The following is a 16,480-nucleotide window of genomic DNA, read 5'->3' as shown; positions in this document are numbered from 1 at the left end:
AATAGCGAGTCTAAATACGATTGATTTAAGATCATTTTCCATTGTTTAGAATAACTATTTGCACGATAAGATTAAAATATGCCAGACCATTTTGAAGAGATTTCAATAAAGTTCAGCAATTTGTCAATAAAAACGAGTAGACGGCGAAATTGGACGAAAAATTACATTTATAGTTCGAATTAAAAAGCTCGTTACTTGGGGGCTAATATTCTTACATACATGTTTTATATCATACAATGTTATAACGATCTCAAGAATTACTGAAAGAACGCGGGCGCACTTTATCTGAGCTGATTACATGAATGCTTGTGATGAACATATATAATAAGGCAAGCACTATGAGAAATACCGCTGACCATGTCATGTTGAAAACAAACGATAAAAAACAATACAAAAACAATAGTTGAGCCCATAATCTATATGAAGCAAGAAAACGAAGACTTATCTTTGGTTGCCCATGAACGAAACTTCCAACAGATTGTTGATCATGTTCTATTGGAGATAATGTGCGCGGTTGCACTACACCAGGAGACAGGTAACGAGCTAAGGAGCCACGCCAATTGTTTTGTTCGTACAATGTCGCCAAAAAAGTTCCATACTAAAATTATATACATATTGTTATAGACAAAGAAAGAAAATAAAGCGGACAAATCAATAAACTTTTGATCCATTCTACTAATAAGCAAATAAATTTCTAAGTTTAGGATTGTACGTACACATGATTCAACTGTACCATTACATCAGAATTTACATATTTAATGTTCATAACACAACACAAACCTTTTCATTAAGAAAAGTAGACAACGAGTAAAGCTTACGGACAATCATGGCAATCTCATAACTGCGAACAGGCTGCAAATCAGGTTCACCGCTGTATTTAATGTCAAAACGTCGAAGACCATTTGCCATCTACACAGACATATATTCAATAAAACACCAATAGTTTGTACAACTACAACTATTTCGGAAATCAAAAACCAACGTTGCCCTATTATTCTTTCACTAAACTAACTGCCCTAGGATTTAAATTTCCATTCAAAGATTCATGCAAGACACATGAGACAAGAATGCTTTGTATTTAATCGTCCTAAACATTTAATGAAGTTTCATCAAACTAATCAAATATTTTCTTACTTGGTATTTTCCTAATGCAGTCAGTTCAAAGCCTCGATCGGTTTTCATGCAGTCAGGTAATTCATCTCCTTTTCCATTTTGTGAACCGGTGCTATAACGAGGACTGAATGCACTAGCAATACCTTCAGGATAAGATACGGCTGAATTCTGAGAGCTTATCTCAATCTGAAATGTACAAAAACAGCACATGAGATGATTACACTTAACTGGAACAGAAGACGACTCAAGTGAAGCATCAATGTATGAATATTACTGAAATCTTTAAACTGGAGAACATTAAATAACACGAGAAATAACAAAGAAAATGCATGTTTTCATTACCCGAAACAAATCTCGAAGTTGTTTTGATATTTGAAGCAGATATTCCTCAGTTTTACTGTTTTCACCTTCTACCAACCAATCATCGTCATCAAAAGTAAAAACACTTTTTAGCCAAATCAGCGCGGAGCGAAATGTACTGCTAAGAAATCCAATTTCGTCATCAGACGTTGCTTCGTTACATCGTGGCTCACGTAATGAGCGTATTACGTCATCAACATGGTATAACAAACGACGTACCTAAAAAACAAACAAAATGAAAAAATAAACTATGACTTCGGTTATTATTATAACAGCGATTAGCGCTGTTTTCCATCATGCAGGAGGGTATATGTTAGGTAGAGCAGGTCTCTTGAGAATTGTCAGCATATTCTCAATTAAAAATCCTTATATTACATTTTTTCTTTGAAAGTATGTCATTTTCAGGTTGCAACAAGAATGTCAGTTGCTGTTGAATCAGGTTGGTGTCAAGTCTGCTATGTTTTAAAATATGTTGTTCATATAGAAATGGCAAAAATAGGTTTGCGCACGAAAATACTTACATTATTTATACTTTTTTCACCAGTCAGTGGTGAATAAGAACTAGCAGGTACTTGTAATTCCACTAGATGTGAATGCATGTCAGTTCTCGTTTGTCGAAAATTTTCCGCATTAATTGTTTGTGATGACATGAACAAATTTTCCGCTATAAAACAACATGAAAATTTCATATGATATTGAAAACTGCACATCATTAAATGTTTTTCTAAATGCAAATAATTGGTGGAATTACAAACAGTTTCAACGTTTTTCATAGTTCTAACAATTTTCCGTTTTCGAAAAGGGAATTTTCTTCAAGCACGTACAAAATTAACAAAAATTACCGTCATCAATGACATACATCAACTGATCTTGAGAAAAAACCTGCATTGAAAAAGATGAAAAAATTAAAAGAGAATCACGAGATGGGGGTAGATTCGCTGCAAACAAGATCCTCTATGTCCGACATGACCTCTATGTCTCCTCTATGTCCCACATGACCTCTATGTCTCCTCTATGTCACACATAACCTCTATGTCTCCTCTATGTCACACATAACCTCTGTCTCTCTTTCTCACATTTGATCAACAGATCTTTAGTTGATCAAATGTCTCTAAATAGTACCTTAAAGAACTGTCGTTGGAGCATAGCTGTAAAATTAAGACATCAAAATTAATAACTAATACTTACTTTAGTGACACGAAAAAAAAGATATGTGTCTTTTGAAGATCTCAAATTTAACTTTTCCGCTCTACTTAAAAATTCTTGCAAAATGACAGTATAGAAGAGAAGATTATGTTGAATAAACGGCTTCCTAAAAAAAAACGACAAATAGCTAATATTTCGGTGAATCCCTCTTTCGACTCTCTCGAGTTTGCCAGGAGAAGATGCAACAGCGTTTCTTCATTTTAAACAGAAATAACACAAATGCAAAAATAAAACACTTGGTTTAAAACATCAAACACTATCTTTAGTACAAATAATCGTTATTCCTTAAACATACCAAAATAGCATTCTTGAAGCGCTAAACGGTAGATTTGTTTGCTCTAAAGTCAAATACCTCCATGGTTGAATATAACTCAGCCATGTTTCGAGGATCTATAATAATATAGAAATAAAAAATCTTCGAGACCAAATATACTCATTACCAATGAATTGTCTGAAAAGAAGATTTTTATACTTACAAATCTAAAAGTTGGATCAAGAGGCCAATGAGCGAAGCAATGGCGGATGAACCAAAACAGTCTTCTCTTGAACAACTTCATTGTATCAGGCAATAAAACTCTGCAAAGATATATATCTAAATTTCATAAAAAAAGTTCTACAAAAGCAATATGAATAAACAATGTAATTTTTGTCAAAAAAAAACTATACACTAAACAAAAATCCGTTGCAAATGACTCATGTAAAATCACAATAAAATCCATGTTTCATTTACCTGTATGCAGCTTCATCTAATGCGTCATTCATTGAGATTGTCACGTGATTTTTCAAACAGAAATTCATGAACATATGCAAATGTTTCACCAACATCCTTACCACACGAACAAGATGAATATTTGGTAAGAAATATTGCTAAAGACAAAAAATTTAATATACGAATTTTATGCTTCATTTGGTTCAACAATACAATAAGAACGCACATTATTTTCTTACAAAACTTACTTCAACTACAACTTATGTTACCTTTCGAAATAATCAAATCTTACTCAAGTTAACAAGTGCAAATCTTGTATAAACAAGTAGACAAAATGTTTAGAAAGGTCACAAGGTATTTCAGAGAATACCATGTTATGACCACGAACAACTTATAATTTTCCAATCACGTTCAAACTAGATTGGAATCAAAACCGCCTACAGAGAAAAACGGCGAAACTCCACCAAAGAAAATCTTAATCAGATACAATACACGAACTGGTCAAAGTTGATTATAAGTTACGTAATTGTCGCAAAACGTCATAATCGTTATTATGCACATATTTTACCTGGCCAGGTGAAGAAAGCAATTGATCATTCCCAGTTTCATGATTCATCCACATCTCTATCAATATCTTATAAAACGAAATAAAAATGTTCAAAATATCTATCCAGCTGAGATTGACTTCATGACACATATAAAGGTCAAAAACCTCTTTTAACGAAGTGAATAACAGATGCACTAGCTGTAACAACAAAAATTTCAGTATACCTGCAAAAACAATTCCGAACGAGCAGACTGTAATACATTCTGGTCAACAAGGACACCAGAGGATGGTAACAATTGCTTTCTTTCAAATGATTTGATGAGAGTCGAAAATATCTGTTGAGGTGAAGGTTGACGACCACTAAAATAACAATGATCGTAAAAGCATTGACAAAAAAAAATACAAGAGCATTGTAACTGTGATAAATACATTATTTACAATATGCTAAATATATGGATTTCCAACTCGTGAAGATCAAGCTAAGACATGAAAACATAAAGTAGAAGATGAAGTAATGACGTAGAAATGATGTCAGTAATGACTTATGACGGTAGAAACGACGTAGTTATGACGTACTAAGTAACAAGCACAGAACTTTAATATATGAGCCTCCTGCCTTCATGGAGAATGTGTTTGGTTTTTTATCCCTACTTAGGTAGTGTATAAATGCGTGAAATAATAGCAATTTCATAAAATACTCAAATTCCCATATTGGTGAGGTTTAAAAACGGCATTGGTCATTTCAGAAGTTTGGTTCCCCAATCATAGTAAGGTTTCCATGCACCTGATGGTGTTTGCCGTACTGGAATATGAATTTTTACAGTACTAAGAACAAATAACCACAAAAGGCCTGAGGTAGAGTTTTGTAATGGAATTATACAAGCCAGGTTTAATTAGCTTCAAACACTTACATATGTCGTTTTGGGATGATTTTGTGACGAGGAATTGTTCCTTGCGATGAATAATTAACTGTGACTGTCTCTGTTGGCAAGAAACATTCTAAGTATTCTGAGAACAATTTTGTATATATTGTGTCATGACTGCTTTCCATTGGTCGTCCATCGTCCTTTTTTAAAGAAATATGATTAAAAATTGAAATAGTTGATTGACAACACATATGGTTCATTTCACTACATTACAGTTCAAGATATCAGTTTTAAATAATAAATACTTCAATAGTTTATTCTTTATACTACAATAAGTTTCAACAAATTTGCTTAGATATATTAAAAATGTTCTCACAAGTAAAAACTCACCCACAACGTAATAGTTTGGGTAATAAAGTAGGCAAATTGGAAGAGGAAATACTCCATAGCACCTATAGGAATAATGGATTAATTTGATTTTAGTTAATGAAACATTTCTGGTGGATTCTCTAAATTATTCAATTATATAGTGGTTTTGTTAATGTAAACAATTGCAGGCTAGTTTGAAATAGATAATGTAGATTGAAAATGAAACACACAATGGTACTGAAGTATGAAGTCAAGCTGCTTATCATCTTTTTCATGTCAGCTTTTATTCAACTAAATTTCATCAAATCATTCAATAAAATATGGCATTGACTCATAAGAAACAAATAAAACAAGCTTATAATATAAAAAAATACTATCTCAGCATTTGAGGAACATACCAAATGGAAATTATAATATATTTATTGCACAAGACGTAGGTTTTTTACACATTAAAATAATTAAAAAAAAGATCTGCTGTGAAAATTCAATATAGATCTCAAAAAGATAAGAAAAAGTTCAATAGACAAAATATAAAAGGCAACTGATGATTTATTGTATGAAGACCTATTTTTTGTACCTAAACTTAAAACAATGGAAGATCTGCTGTCATTGATCAACTGCAGTTTGTTACAATACAATGCTGGAATGATACCATCAAGCAGAAGATATTGTGTCCCTTTCTATGAGATAACATAATTTGGGTGAATAAATATATTTGATGCATGATGTATATCAACATAACACTTCAATTCATTCAAAACATAATCAATAAACTGAAAATTGTACAACTCACTGGTAAGCAAGCAACAGGAAATTCATACTTCAGGAAAGTATCACAATCCAATTTTTGAACAAGCTCCCACACAGGACCATGAGGACTCAGAAATTGCTTTATTGGTGCAAGGGACCGAGAGTATGGATAGTGTAGTTTCCAGTTTTTGTTAGGATGTATGTTGAAAATATTTGCAAGAAGATGAGGATAGAATACATGCAGTTCCTTTAAATAAAAAATGTCAAAAATGATTCTACTTTAGTGATGGTGGATTTTAATATTTTAATAAATTAATGTGTAGGAATATAGGTTACACTAATGCTCTGTCGATTTTACTATGTATAAGCATGTTCTTTAATCAATGGTGCTTTTTCATATTTTTAGATAGAATGATAGAAACATTATATATTAACAGAACGATATGATGCATAATGTTAGATTACTTATGTTGGTTTTGGCATGCTCTGTAATGGTAAGTTCTACCATGTAGCAGTGGGTTTTAACATAATCTTGTTCTACGATGTATTAACAGAAATATGTACTGCAATCTATCTACCAAAGTAAATACATGAAGAAATGTTAACAGAAGTTTCGTATTTATGATAAAACCCAATACTCAACCTTTATAGGAAGTTCATTTATCATCTTAGTTATGTCAACAAATCTTTCACGTAAAGGCTTTTCTAAACAAATCTGCACTTTCTCCTAGGAAAATGAAAAATGTTGAAAATTCAGTTATCATTTGATGTTGAAAAAGTTGATAAACATTCAACGCACCAAAAATAATGTTTCTTGTCCATATCTTGGACTTTGTTTCTCGAAACGACTCATACTAAAACTTGACGAGATTACACGAGAAAAAGATTTATCAGATTGAAAAACTTCCTTTAAAATGTCAATATATCAATGGAAGAAATCAAATCTGAATTTGCAATGGTTACCGTTCTTACCCATTCTCATCAAACAACCGCGAGATTAGGTCTCTACAATAGATAAGTTTCTAGTCGATCCAACGATTAGTTCCATGAAACAAATTTGGTTTTTATCTACTTCCTAGATCAACCAGACTGTATATCACATAAGTATTTCTTAGGCACACGTGTGTTGCCCTCGCAGCAATTTATGCAGAAGAGCTTATTTAAAATTTTAAATTATACCAACACTTAGGAGTAATTAAATTCCATATGAACGCTTCCCGGCAATAATATTTGTGTACTAAAACTGACAAACACATTGTCAATAACGAAATAGATTACAATGAAAACCGTTACTATTTTTACAGATCACTCATCACTGAGTTGTTGGTAACATTTAAAATATCTTTTTTTACGCCATAAATTGAACTTGAAAACTGCGACTAATGACAAATCGCAAAAGGTTTGAACTTTGAAGAAATCTCTGTTTTGAAAAATTGGAGAAAGGTAAATGAACTTTTTACGCAGGCTAAGCACGTCTTCAAAACGAACACGCTCAGATTCAGAGTCGAATGACACTCCAAATACATCAGGTAAGCTGACTTATTGAAAGTGGTGTTTGACTTCAAATGTGGAAGGAATACTGGTTTTTCTTATTATTTTCGTTTGTCTCTTATTTATTCACAACATTCAAACATTATATATTCACATATTGCACAATTGACCGGACGCGTCATATTTTTCTAAAACTTTAAAATTCATTTGACGAAATAAAACATCGTATCGTAATAATGGCGCTTTGAAAAAAAAAACACCGAAATTCAGGACCATCTTTGTAAAGTCGATGTGAATTTTCGTCAAACGTTTGAAATTTAATTGTGCAAAGAAATTCAAACAATGCTGTCAATGCATTTAATGAATTTGCAAAAATTGTAAAACTCCATTACTGTGTGAGTGAAATTTAGCCATGATTACATTACATTTTTCATAATTTGTGTTTGTTTTGTTTGCTGTTGTTATTAGAGGAAAGCCACGAAACACGATCGCGAAATAGGTCACGTGCTCGCTCACTCGGCCCAACCTCTAGGCTCCGTTCTAAAAGTAAACGACAGTGTTTTCTTGAAGCTTACACATCTGATTTCTGGATGCGGAATTTTCCTGAAGAAACCAACGTGACTTGGATACAATTTCGAGCTGCTTTTGTGTTGGACTATAAAAACAGATTAGAGGAATTTTCTGAAAAAGGACATTTGAATGTTGTACTTGACGATGCGCGTGAAAAACTGTCCAACAAGAACCAAATTGTATCCAAAAGACGGTACATGGAGTTTGTCGGTTGTAATTCCTGTCCCGATGAGATGTGGAACAAGATAGCTGAGACTGCGGCAAAAATAATGTTTAAACAAGCTGTCGAGGATTCATTGTGCTTGTCATAAAGGAAAGTGCAAATCTGACGAAAACATAATCATGTGAAATTTCTCTATTTCGAAAAACGTGAAGGAAAGAAGTCAGTGTCCCTCTATGGCTTCAATAATTACATTTTCATGAAGGATTTTTAAATCCTTTAAACTCTTTAACAAATATCCACGATGTATTTGTACATAATGCATATACGCGTAATGAGACATTTTAGCAGTAGAATAATCACATCAGTGTTTTTGTAGCGGGTGCAAAAAGCCATCAAACAGGAACAGACGTCTGTCCAAAAAAATTGAACTCACTAAAGAGTAGGAAAATGTGAAAAGGACATTGCTGCCAATGCATTCTGGGTTTTGGAATTTAGGGGGGGGTCAAAGTTTAATCTGTATATTGGGCAAAAAAATGTGTTTTGAAAACTACACACGCAATTTTTGACTAAATACAATCATTCAAAGAATTTTGCCAACCATCTAGCTTCTACAGTCATTTCTTCTTCACTTCGTAATTTTCTTGTCCCATCCATGTCATCCAGTAAGTTGCTATCTTTATCGTGGTTTTGAAGTACATTGTAGATGTCATCATTTTTCTGGAAATCTCCTTTCTTACGGGGTATTACATGAACGTGAACGTGTGGTACGGTTTGACCCGCTTCTGGTCCGTCTTGCAAAGCAACTGTTAACGAGGTAGCACCAAACTCTCGTTCGATAACGCTTGAAATTTGCTGCGTCGACAAAAATAGGTCGCTTACTTCATCTGGAGTTAAATCTCGAAATCTTTCAACGATTCGTGATGGCGCCAATAAAACATGACCCTGAACGATTGGCTTTATATTTACGAAGCCTATTGATAATTTAGAGCGAAAAAATACAACTGAAGCTTTGATAATTATATGCTGTCCAAATCGGAAAGTTTCGTTCGCCATATTGGCCAAGGAGAATAAAGAAATGAAAACTCTTTCCCTCCCTCCCCGGTTCCCCCGTCCATATGTATCTGTTCGATTTGGCAATATGGCGTCGAAGAAGAGTCCACGCGGAAAACCAAAGTCTGGTCGATTTTGGAAATGTGAAGGAACTAAGTGAGTATTTTGGCATAATTTTTCTGCTGTTACGTCTCCTCCTAGTAGACACCAAAAATTGTTTAATTTAAACTTCTGTTAAGAAAATCAAATATGATAAACGTTCCATCGCTTCACTCAACATGGATGAGAAAGGTGAACAAAAAGTTGGAGGAGAAAAACGTCAAAAATCTGGAAAATAAATTAAAAGAGGCTGCCAAACTACAGAGAGAGGTGTTGTGTTTGATAAACTGTTCCAGTCTTGGGTGTTTTTGGATAGTCAAGAACTTAATTTTTTATTTTCCTTGTATTTCTTTTCTGTTTTGTCTTCACTTGTTCAGGCAAGAAAGAAGTTATTGGAAGAAAGAAGACAAAGACGACAGGAAAATGAAAAGAAATCTCAAGTTGTTCAAGTGGTTAGTTCATTAGCCAGGTGGCATAAATGTGTATATGGCTCACCCTCTTTCCATTATTTAGCTGACGTTTCCACTGGCAGCAATATCTGTTAAAATAACACTTTGATTATAATGGTCATAATATATATTTACCCCTTGAAACTTTGGTTGGAATTTGGCAATGCTCACCTAATGTTTATGTGCTTTGGAAACCTTAAAAAACATTTAGAATGCAAGGATAGATTTTGTTTTGGACCTGCCTGTGATTGTAGCATATGAATGATAGTTAAATTGTTGCCACCTGCAAAATATGTTGTTTGTTGTTTTGAAAATTTTATCAACATTGCACACAGATATATTTTTAGTTTTGCATTGTCATACTATTGTGGTTACTTAAAGATTTGTGATTTGGTAAATCAACAGCATAGTGTTTTGATAAGATTGAATCTTAAAGAATAAAGATTAATTGGAAATCGTATTTTGTAGATAACCAACTCAAGCAAGTTAAAACGAATGAAAAAGAAACAGCTAAGACAAGTGGAAAAAAGATGACGGAATTCTGGAGTCTCATTTCTATAAAATTTCAAGACAAATGTAGAAGTATGTTCATTGTTAATGAAATGTGTTCACTGTGTTTATCATAAACATTATTTCTGACAAGATTCATACAAACCACCTCAATAGGTTTGTTATTGACCTAAGAAAAACATTTCAAAGGATATGCAATTGAGGGACATTAGATGTAAACTTTTTAAACAATGTGAAAAATGTTATTTGGCATTTTGGACTTTATCCAAAAGAACTGAGACTATAGAAGATAAAAATTGTGTTTTTCAATTTAATCTCAGGTGTCACGATGTTTTATAAAATGATCTGATAATATATAATCACACAATAATTTCATCATTAGTTTATATAACAATTAGCAAAAGCAAGCATATCTTTAGATTACTTTGGTCTCGATTAATTTTTTCATTCAGATTGGATTCAATATTGCGTATGTTTAATTTGTTTTCGATGCTCCACGCATAAATCACGATCTATATGCAACGATGATGTCTTGATAGTTATCTCCTCTTCAAGTGACAATTTATTTCGTGTCAGACCTTTAAGAGATCTTTCAGCTTCTTCAAGCAACTCGTAAAGCCTTACAACATTCGTGCTAATTTCTCCCATTTCTTTGAGAAGACGATATTGCACTGGATCACGACATAACTCTATGTTTGGCCTTTGGGCTCGGTTCTCTGTTCGCGTTTGGGACACTTTCATTGGCGCTTGTTTTTCAAGTATTGCTTGCTTTATTTTCTCAATATTTATTTCCATTTCATTAATTTCTTCTTTGACCTGTAATAAAATAAATCAATAATCATCATTCATCACTCTTATCTGCTAGGTTGGTGGTAGTGGGCGTTGATGAAGTGACATCAAATAACTTCGGCGTCCATAAATTATAAATTTTCTAATGTTAGTCAAGGACAGATTGCTTCTAGGCTGAGTTATTTACCAAAAGAATATCACAAAATAATTTATGGCGATATGAATCTAAGAACGAACTAAGTCTCCAGGTCGTTAGTTTTGTTGTGCATTTAAATGGCTAACAAAGAAAAGTTATCTGATATTGTATAAGCCTGCTTTGTTGCTTACCTTTGTCAAGTGTGTCTCTAGTTTAGTTTTTGTCTTTTCAGTCTCCTCAATCCTTTCAGCAAACGCAAGATTAACGATGTCAAATTGTTTCTTCAGATCGTTATATGTTTGTATGAGAACGCCATCAACAATGCTTCTTAAGTTTATAGAAGCGTTTTTTTCTCTTTCTGCTTTTAAGACATTTTTATTTGAAAAATCCTGCCACTCATCTGGTGTTACGGATCTAATACATAAGAAAATGTTGTTAAAACTCAGTGCCATTTAAACAATCTCTAAATTAGTCTATTTCTTTTTTAGGAAACGATCAATTGACAGTAACTCACTTATTTTCAATTTTTGCACTTTGGTCTGTAAAATAGATGTTAGGTGATTTGTTATTCAATCCTTCACAGTTTTTGTCGATTGATTGAGCAGCAAATTTATCCTTCATATCCTTTTCAAGGTAATACTTGGCAGATCTCATCAATCTGAAAAAAATTACAATGCCTAGCCAGAATTCAATTTTCACAAGACAAATGCACAAATATCAATACCTTATTTGTTCAACGATTTGCTCCAACGTTTTTGTCAATAAAGCTTGAATACCTTGTAACATTTCAACTTCCTACAAAACAACAGACGCTCCATTATGTAATTTAAAAAAGAGTGCTCCCGATATGGGTGTCCTTCTCTTAACTGTATGACTAAGTTATAGAGTAGTTTTAGTTGTTGATAAGTTGTCCCTAAGGGCCATCATCAATAACTCAAGACTAACCCCCCTCCCAAACCTACCCCGCACCACTAACCTTAAGCATTTGAACCTCCACATCGTCGTGAACATTGTCAATTTTCACTCGCCCTTCCCTCGCAGTCAAACAGTCCATGACAACTTTTAAGGGGATCTGAGTATTTGTTATTGCTTGGTCTAAACGAGCTTTGAAGTTCAGCAGAGAGTCAATCTCACTACAAGTCTCTGCATGCTGGCGATCCAGTTCGCTTTTCCAGTAACTAACATCGATAAGACGTTGACTTAGTTTTTTGTCTACGTCCGCTTGCGTTTTTGCTGTACTTTGATCCGTTTCTTGTACCAGACGATTGGTTTCGTCGCGAATACGTTCGGCAATCGTGCGTTCTTTTTCAGCACTGGAGTATTGAATCTTGTTTGAATGTCGCCATTCCTCGGGTAAGTATTTTGGAGGCCTTTCGACTAAACGTGCCATTTTTAGCGTCTATTTGATTTTACTTGAAGGAATTCTTATGGAATTCTTCAGAGAAAATTCTTCAAACTTGCAAATTTAAATTGAAAGTTTCAATTTTCTGTTATTCTCAATGACAAACTGATTTGAAATGTTGTTTACAGTCGCCTAGCAACATCTAACATTGTGTTTCCATTTTATAGCAAGCCTAATTCAAACATGATCATCAAAATAATTCGCACCGAGATATCGTGTAAAGTTTGTTTATTTTCATAAAAACTTTGCTCAAAGAAAACAGGGTCTTACTTTGAGTAAAAACTTCGCCACTTTTAATCATGTCATTTTCTTAAAAAGATGTAACTTACACAGATTCATATTCCATCTGCCATTTTGCGTATTTTTCATGCAATCGTCGGGCAGATGGTTTTGTAGTAGATAGAGCAGATTGCATATCTTCATTAGTCACTGGATTTAAAAGCAACTGTTGAAAGGTGTTTGGTTTTTCTCCATCATCATTCTCTAGAATGTCAAAGACTTTTCTTAATGGCCGCATTGCAGCTTCTTTGCATAATAAGTTGATGTCTGAACCTGAATAGCCCTCAAGTTCTTTGGCAAAAAAATCATAATCTATTTCTGTTTTTAAATCAAGTCCATTTGTTCTTGAATTGATGAGAGGTGGCATAAGATTTTTAAGCATTTGTTTACGAGCTTCTTCAGAAGGCAAGTTTACCAAAATTCTTTTTTCTAGACGTCGTAGCATAGCATGATCAAGTTCCCAAGGTAAATTTGATGCAGCCAATAGAAAGACAAGATCACTAGACTTTGCTAAACCATCCATTTGAATTAAGAGCTCAGTTTTCATTCTTCGACTGCCTTCATGATCACCAGTTGACCCTGCACCTCGCTGGCTCATTAACGACTCAAGTTCATCAAGAAAAATTGTTGAAGGTGCATGAAAACGAGCAAGCTCAAATAGTACCCTGACTAACTTCTCCGAATCCCCTCTCCACTTGCTGACAATTGTAGATGCAGATATGTTAAAAAAAGTTGTGTTGCATTCTGTTGCCACTGCTTTTGCTAGTAATGTTTTACCAGTACCAGGTGGACCATATAAAAGAAGTCCTTTCCAAGGTGACAAAATCCCACTAAAAAGTTGAGGGTATTTAATGGGATAAACAATAGCTTCTTTAACAAGTCGTTTTGCACTTTCAAGACCAACAATATCATTCCAATATACATCAGGATTATCCAAGTAAATGTCTCTACTGATGACAGCAGCAAGTTCACGCCATTCACCTGTCAGGCCAGCAAATCCTGCCAGTGGCTTTAGTAATTTGTCTGTTGAGTCACTGGCATTTCTAAGGTCATTACATTTAACTGCATTGGTTAACAATGCTTTCATGTCAATAATCACATTCTTTCCATGTATATTTTGAACTGTCTGTAATGTGTCCTTGGCAATGTGTTCATTAGATAATGAATTTCCCACCAGAGTAAGCTTATCTTGATCTATAGTTGTCAATGATTTGGTCTTAACCACAGAAGCTTTTAAAGAAGCTTTTTGAGTACTATTACTTGGCGAATGAGGAGTGAATGTCTCGTTTTCAAGTTTGTGTGCATTTATATTGGGCAATGAGCAGGAGCTGCCACGATTTTTTAATTTAACTTTGCTTTGCAATCCTTGAGCAGATTTTGAATTTATTGCACGTTGTATTTTCTTTATGAATTTGGGAAACTTTTTAAACTTCACATTATAATATGATTCGTACTCTTGCAGTATTGCAGGTAAATCAATGTTATCACAAACTGAATAGTTCTCCAAACTAAGACCTGACTCATTTTGCAAAGTCTTAACCGTGTCCAAGTAACCTTGGTCAGTAAGATATCCCAACACAAGCACAAGAATTTCTTTTTTTCTAAACTCACTTCTTTGCTCATCCGATTGTCTTGCTTCGTTTGCCGTCTTGAGCTGCATATAGCTTAATTCTTTTGCCATGAGTTTCAGATGAACGCAGTAAAAAACAATGAAAAAAAAGACCAATTTTTCTATAATATATATTAATAGATAAGCAATCCTTCATTGGTAACAGCCTGATTGCGGGCTGAACGTACATGACCAATTCAAAATGGCAGTCGAAAATGGACAAAAATCTTCAGCAACCAGCTTTGAAATTCACCTAAATGAAATTGTTATAGGAAAGCGTCGCTTGAGATACATTTATAAATACAAACCGAATATTATTGATACAGCTTTGCATGGAAACTGCGAATGCACACCTTTATTTTTAGGTTGTGATCTTTTGGATGAGTGTCATGGAATTGGCATTAGTTCCGCAAATATGCCCCGTTTTCATGCAAAGAACGCTAAACAAGGCTTTGCAACCAAACTCATGTTCAGGTCTGGTGTTAGAATTGTGGGAATTCATGGATCCTCGCGTGGTGTGTGGTTTTATAGCATTCAAGGTTTGTTCAAAACTGCGTTCAATTGTTTTAGCAGAGAAGAACAGAATGATTGTCTTCTAAAACTTTCACATGTTTGGCGTAAGCAAATTGGTGATCCGCTTTTGAAATACGAAGTTCAAGTTGTTGTAGGCAACGCCATTGCAGAAAGTAGAGGTATTCTTTCAGAAATGACAGAGACAGTTACAGAATCCTCTAGAAAATCGGAGATTGAATCATTTGCAGAAAAAGGAGGTATTGTTTTGCATCAGGCAAGTGAGACCACTGACAAATTCGTTAGTATAAACCGTTGGCAGGAGGTTAAAGATGACATTAAAGTATTAAAGTCTTACGCTTACAGTACAAATGCTGGAGTTGAAAACTCTTTTGTTGCAAGAACTCTGAAACTGATAAAGCGTTGTTTGACTCTTCTCTCTCAAATTGAAAAAAGAACGGAATTAACAAAAGCGTATGACTTATCAATTAGGTCATCAAGTTCGAGCCACGATAATCATGAGTTGAATAGTTTTGCTTCAACAAAAGAAGCTGAGGATTGTATAGAAGAATCGCTAATTGTGGAAATTTCAAAGTGGCTTGGTGACGAGTTCTGTCGTTATAAGGGCACTATTTTGAAAAATGTAATTTCTTTTAAAGAGAAGAATCTTTATCGCATTAGAGAACTTTCTCCGGCCAAAGATCTAGTGCGCGAAGTGTTCCCAGCATCAATGCTAATTTTCCTATGTTCTTGGTTACAAATACCGCTTTGTTTAAAAGCACCTGAAGAATTGGAGTTTCCAGATCATAGGACGAAACTTTTTCCCGTCATTCAATTGATTTTAGAGCTAGCAAACGAAAGTCTTTTGTCGGGAGTAGCTCACGTCTTGTTTTCACAACTAGTGCAGTCTGAGAATGTACAGTAAATACATAAAAATTTCATAATTTGAAACTTGAGCATGCTTGTAACAAGGCAAGTGTCGATACCTTTGTTGTACTTTAGTTCAATTTCGAAATCACGTTTCTGCACGTTGCCCTTGCAAATTTTCCATAACATTTTCAAAATGATCATCGCAGTTCTCAAATGGCTGTCACAACATAAATACACTCACGTCATTCAGTTTGTGTGCGAGTGCAGCTTTTCAAAAAACAGGCGCTCAACAGACCCAAACATTCTCTTTCAGTCTTACAGATTGATACGTATGTATATAAATCTATGTGGGGAATAGTATGTCTGTAAACTAAACATTTGATTATTATACGTTAAGTTCGCTTTAACATCAAATGAATATCTTCGTGTATCAAACATTTTTCAACAATAACTTTCTCCTTTATTTGTGCCATGGCTTAGCACATATCACTTACACGTAAAAGTTATTGCAAAGAAAATATGCTTTTAGTCATAATAAAGATAGCTGGTATTTACCAGAGAGATGTGGAAAAAGGTTTATGTATAGACTTCCAGGCAGCAAACGTATAATTGCATTTGATTATGTTAAAAAGA

The 16,480-nt window shown here is 34.1% G+C and overlaps 7 protein-coding genes across 8 annotated transcripts; 3 read left to right on the top strand and 4 right to left on the bottom strand.

The window, feature by feature from the left end:
* Positions 1–15: 15 nt before the first annotated feature.
* On the bottom strand, positions 16–7,086 carry LOC124433981 (sphingomyelin phosphodiesterase 4-like). Of its 2 annotated transcripts, XM_046983848.1 has the most exons (19): positions 6,893–7,086; positions 6,720–6,780; positions 6,564–6,647; positions 5,964–6,167; positions 5,748–5,850; positions 5,192–5,253; positions 4,847–5,001; positions 4,160–4,295; positions 3,957–4,022; positions 3,410–3,546; positions 3,156–3,255; positions 2,975–3,069; positions 2,662–2,785; positions 2,316–2,355; positions 1,995–2,137; positions 1,456–1,692; positions 1,135–1,299; positions 781–909; positions 16–598 (listed from the first exon to the last, which is right to left on the bottom strand). In XM_046983848.1, the coding sequence occupies exons 2-19, from the start codon at positions 6,771–6,773 to the stop codon at positions 251–253; spliced, it is 2,382 nt and encodes a 793-aa protein (XP_046839804.1). In that variant the 5' UTR covers positions 6,774–6,780; positions 6,893–7,086; the 3' UTR covers positions 16–250. The 2 variants fall into 2 exon arrangements, with proteins under 2 accessions (XP_046839804.1, XP_046839805.1); XM_046983849.1 differs by lacking the exons at positions 5,748–5,850; positions 6,564–6,647; positions 6,720–6,780; positions 6,893–7,086 and having other exon boundaries at positions 5,964–6,005.
* A 24-nt stretch (positions 7,087–7,110) lies between these two features.
* Positions 7,111–8,744, top strand: LOC124433984. The gene is made up of 2 exons (XM_046983852.1): positions 7,111–7,449; positions 7,880–8,744. The coding sequence occupies exons 1-2, from the start codon at positions 7,368–7,370 to the stop codon at positions 8,290–8,292; spliced, it is 495 nt and encodes a 164-aa protein (XP_046839808.1). The 5' UTR covers positions 7,111–7,367; the 3' UTR covers positions 8,293–8,744.
* LOC124435295 (bis(5'-adenosyl)-triphosphatase-like) lies at positions 8,319–9,236 on the bottom strand (the record flags this gene model as incomplete). The annotated part of the gene is made up of 1 exon (XM_046985231.1): positions 8,319–9,236. A coding segment is annotated over one exon (516 nt), but the record flags the coding sequence as incomplete, so codon positions are not given.
* Positions 9,237–9,241: 5 nt separating this feature from the next.
* On the top strand, positions 9,242–10,566 carry LOC124433985 (coiled-coil domain-containing protein 86-like). The gene is made up of 4 exons (XM_046983853.1): positions 9,242–9,350; positions 9,434–9,563; positions 9,671–9,745; positions 10,211–10,566. The coding sequence occupies exons 1-4, from the start codon at positions 9,283–9,285 to the stop codon at positions 10,274–10,276; spliced, it is 339 nt and encodes a 112-aa protein (XP_046839809.1). The 5' UTR covers positions 9,242–9,282; the 3' UTR covers positions 10,277–10,566.
* On the bottom strand, positions 10,546–12,699 carry LOC124433982 (tektin-1-like). Its single transcript, XM_046983850.1, has 5 exons — positions 12,154–12,699; positions 11,902–11,972; positions 11,692–11,835; positions 11,369–11,591; positions 10,546–11,068 (listed from the first exon to the last, which is right to left on the bottom strand). The coding sequence occupies exons 1-5, from the start codon at positions 12,565–12,567 to the stop codon at positions 10,712–10,714; spliced, it is 1,209 nt and encodes a 402-aa protein (XP_046839806.1). The 5' UTR covers positions 12,568–12,699; the 3' UTR covers positions 10,546–10,711.
* Positions 12,700–12,790: 91 nt separating this feature from the next.
* Positions 12,791–14,619, bottom strand: LOC124435530 (katanin p60 ATPase-containing subunit A-like 2). The gene has a single exon (XM_046985500.1). The coding sequence runs from the start codon at positions 14,537–14,539 to the stop codon at positions 12,905–12,907; it is 1,635 nt and encodes a 544-aa protein (XP_046841456.1). The 5' UTR covers positions 14,540–14,619; the 3' UTR covers positions 12,791–12,904.
* Positions 14,620–14,663: 44 nt separating this feature from the next.
* On the top strand, positions 14,664–16,261 carry LOC124435532. Its single transcript, XM_046985507.1, has one exon. It carries the CDS (start codon positions 14,670–14,672, stop codon positions 15,900–15,902), a length of 1,233 nt encoding a protein of 410 aa, XP_046841463.1. The 5' UTR covers positions 14,664–14,669; the 3' UTR covers positions 15,903–16,261.
* Positions 16,262–16,480: the final 219 nt, after the last annotated feature.

Source organism: Xenia sp. Carnegie-2017, unplaced genomic scaffold (assembly GCF_021976095.1).
Source record: "Xenia sp. Carnegie-2017 unplaced genomic scaffold, XeniaSp_v1 HiC_scaffold_14, whole genome shotgun sequence".
NCBI lineage: Eukaryota > Metazoa > Cnidaria > Anthozoa > Malacalcyonacea > Xeniidae > Xenia > Xenia sp. Carnegie-2017.
Note: the sequence above shows the minus strand (reverse complement) of the source record. Positions and strands in the feature narration are given on the sequence as shown.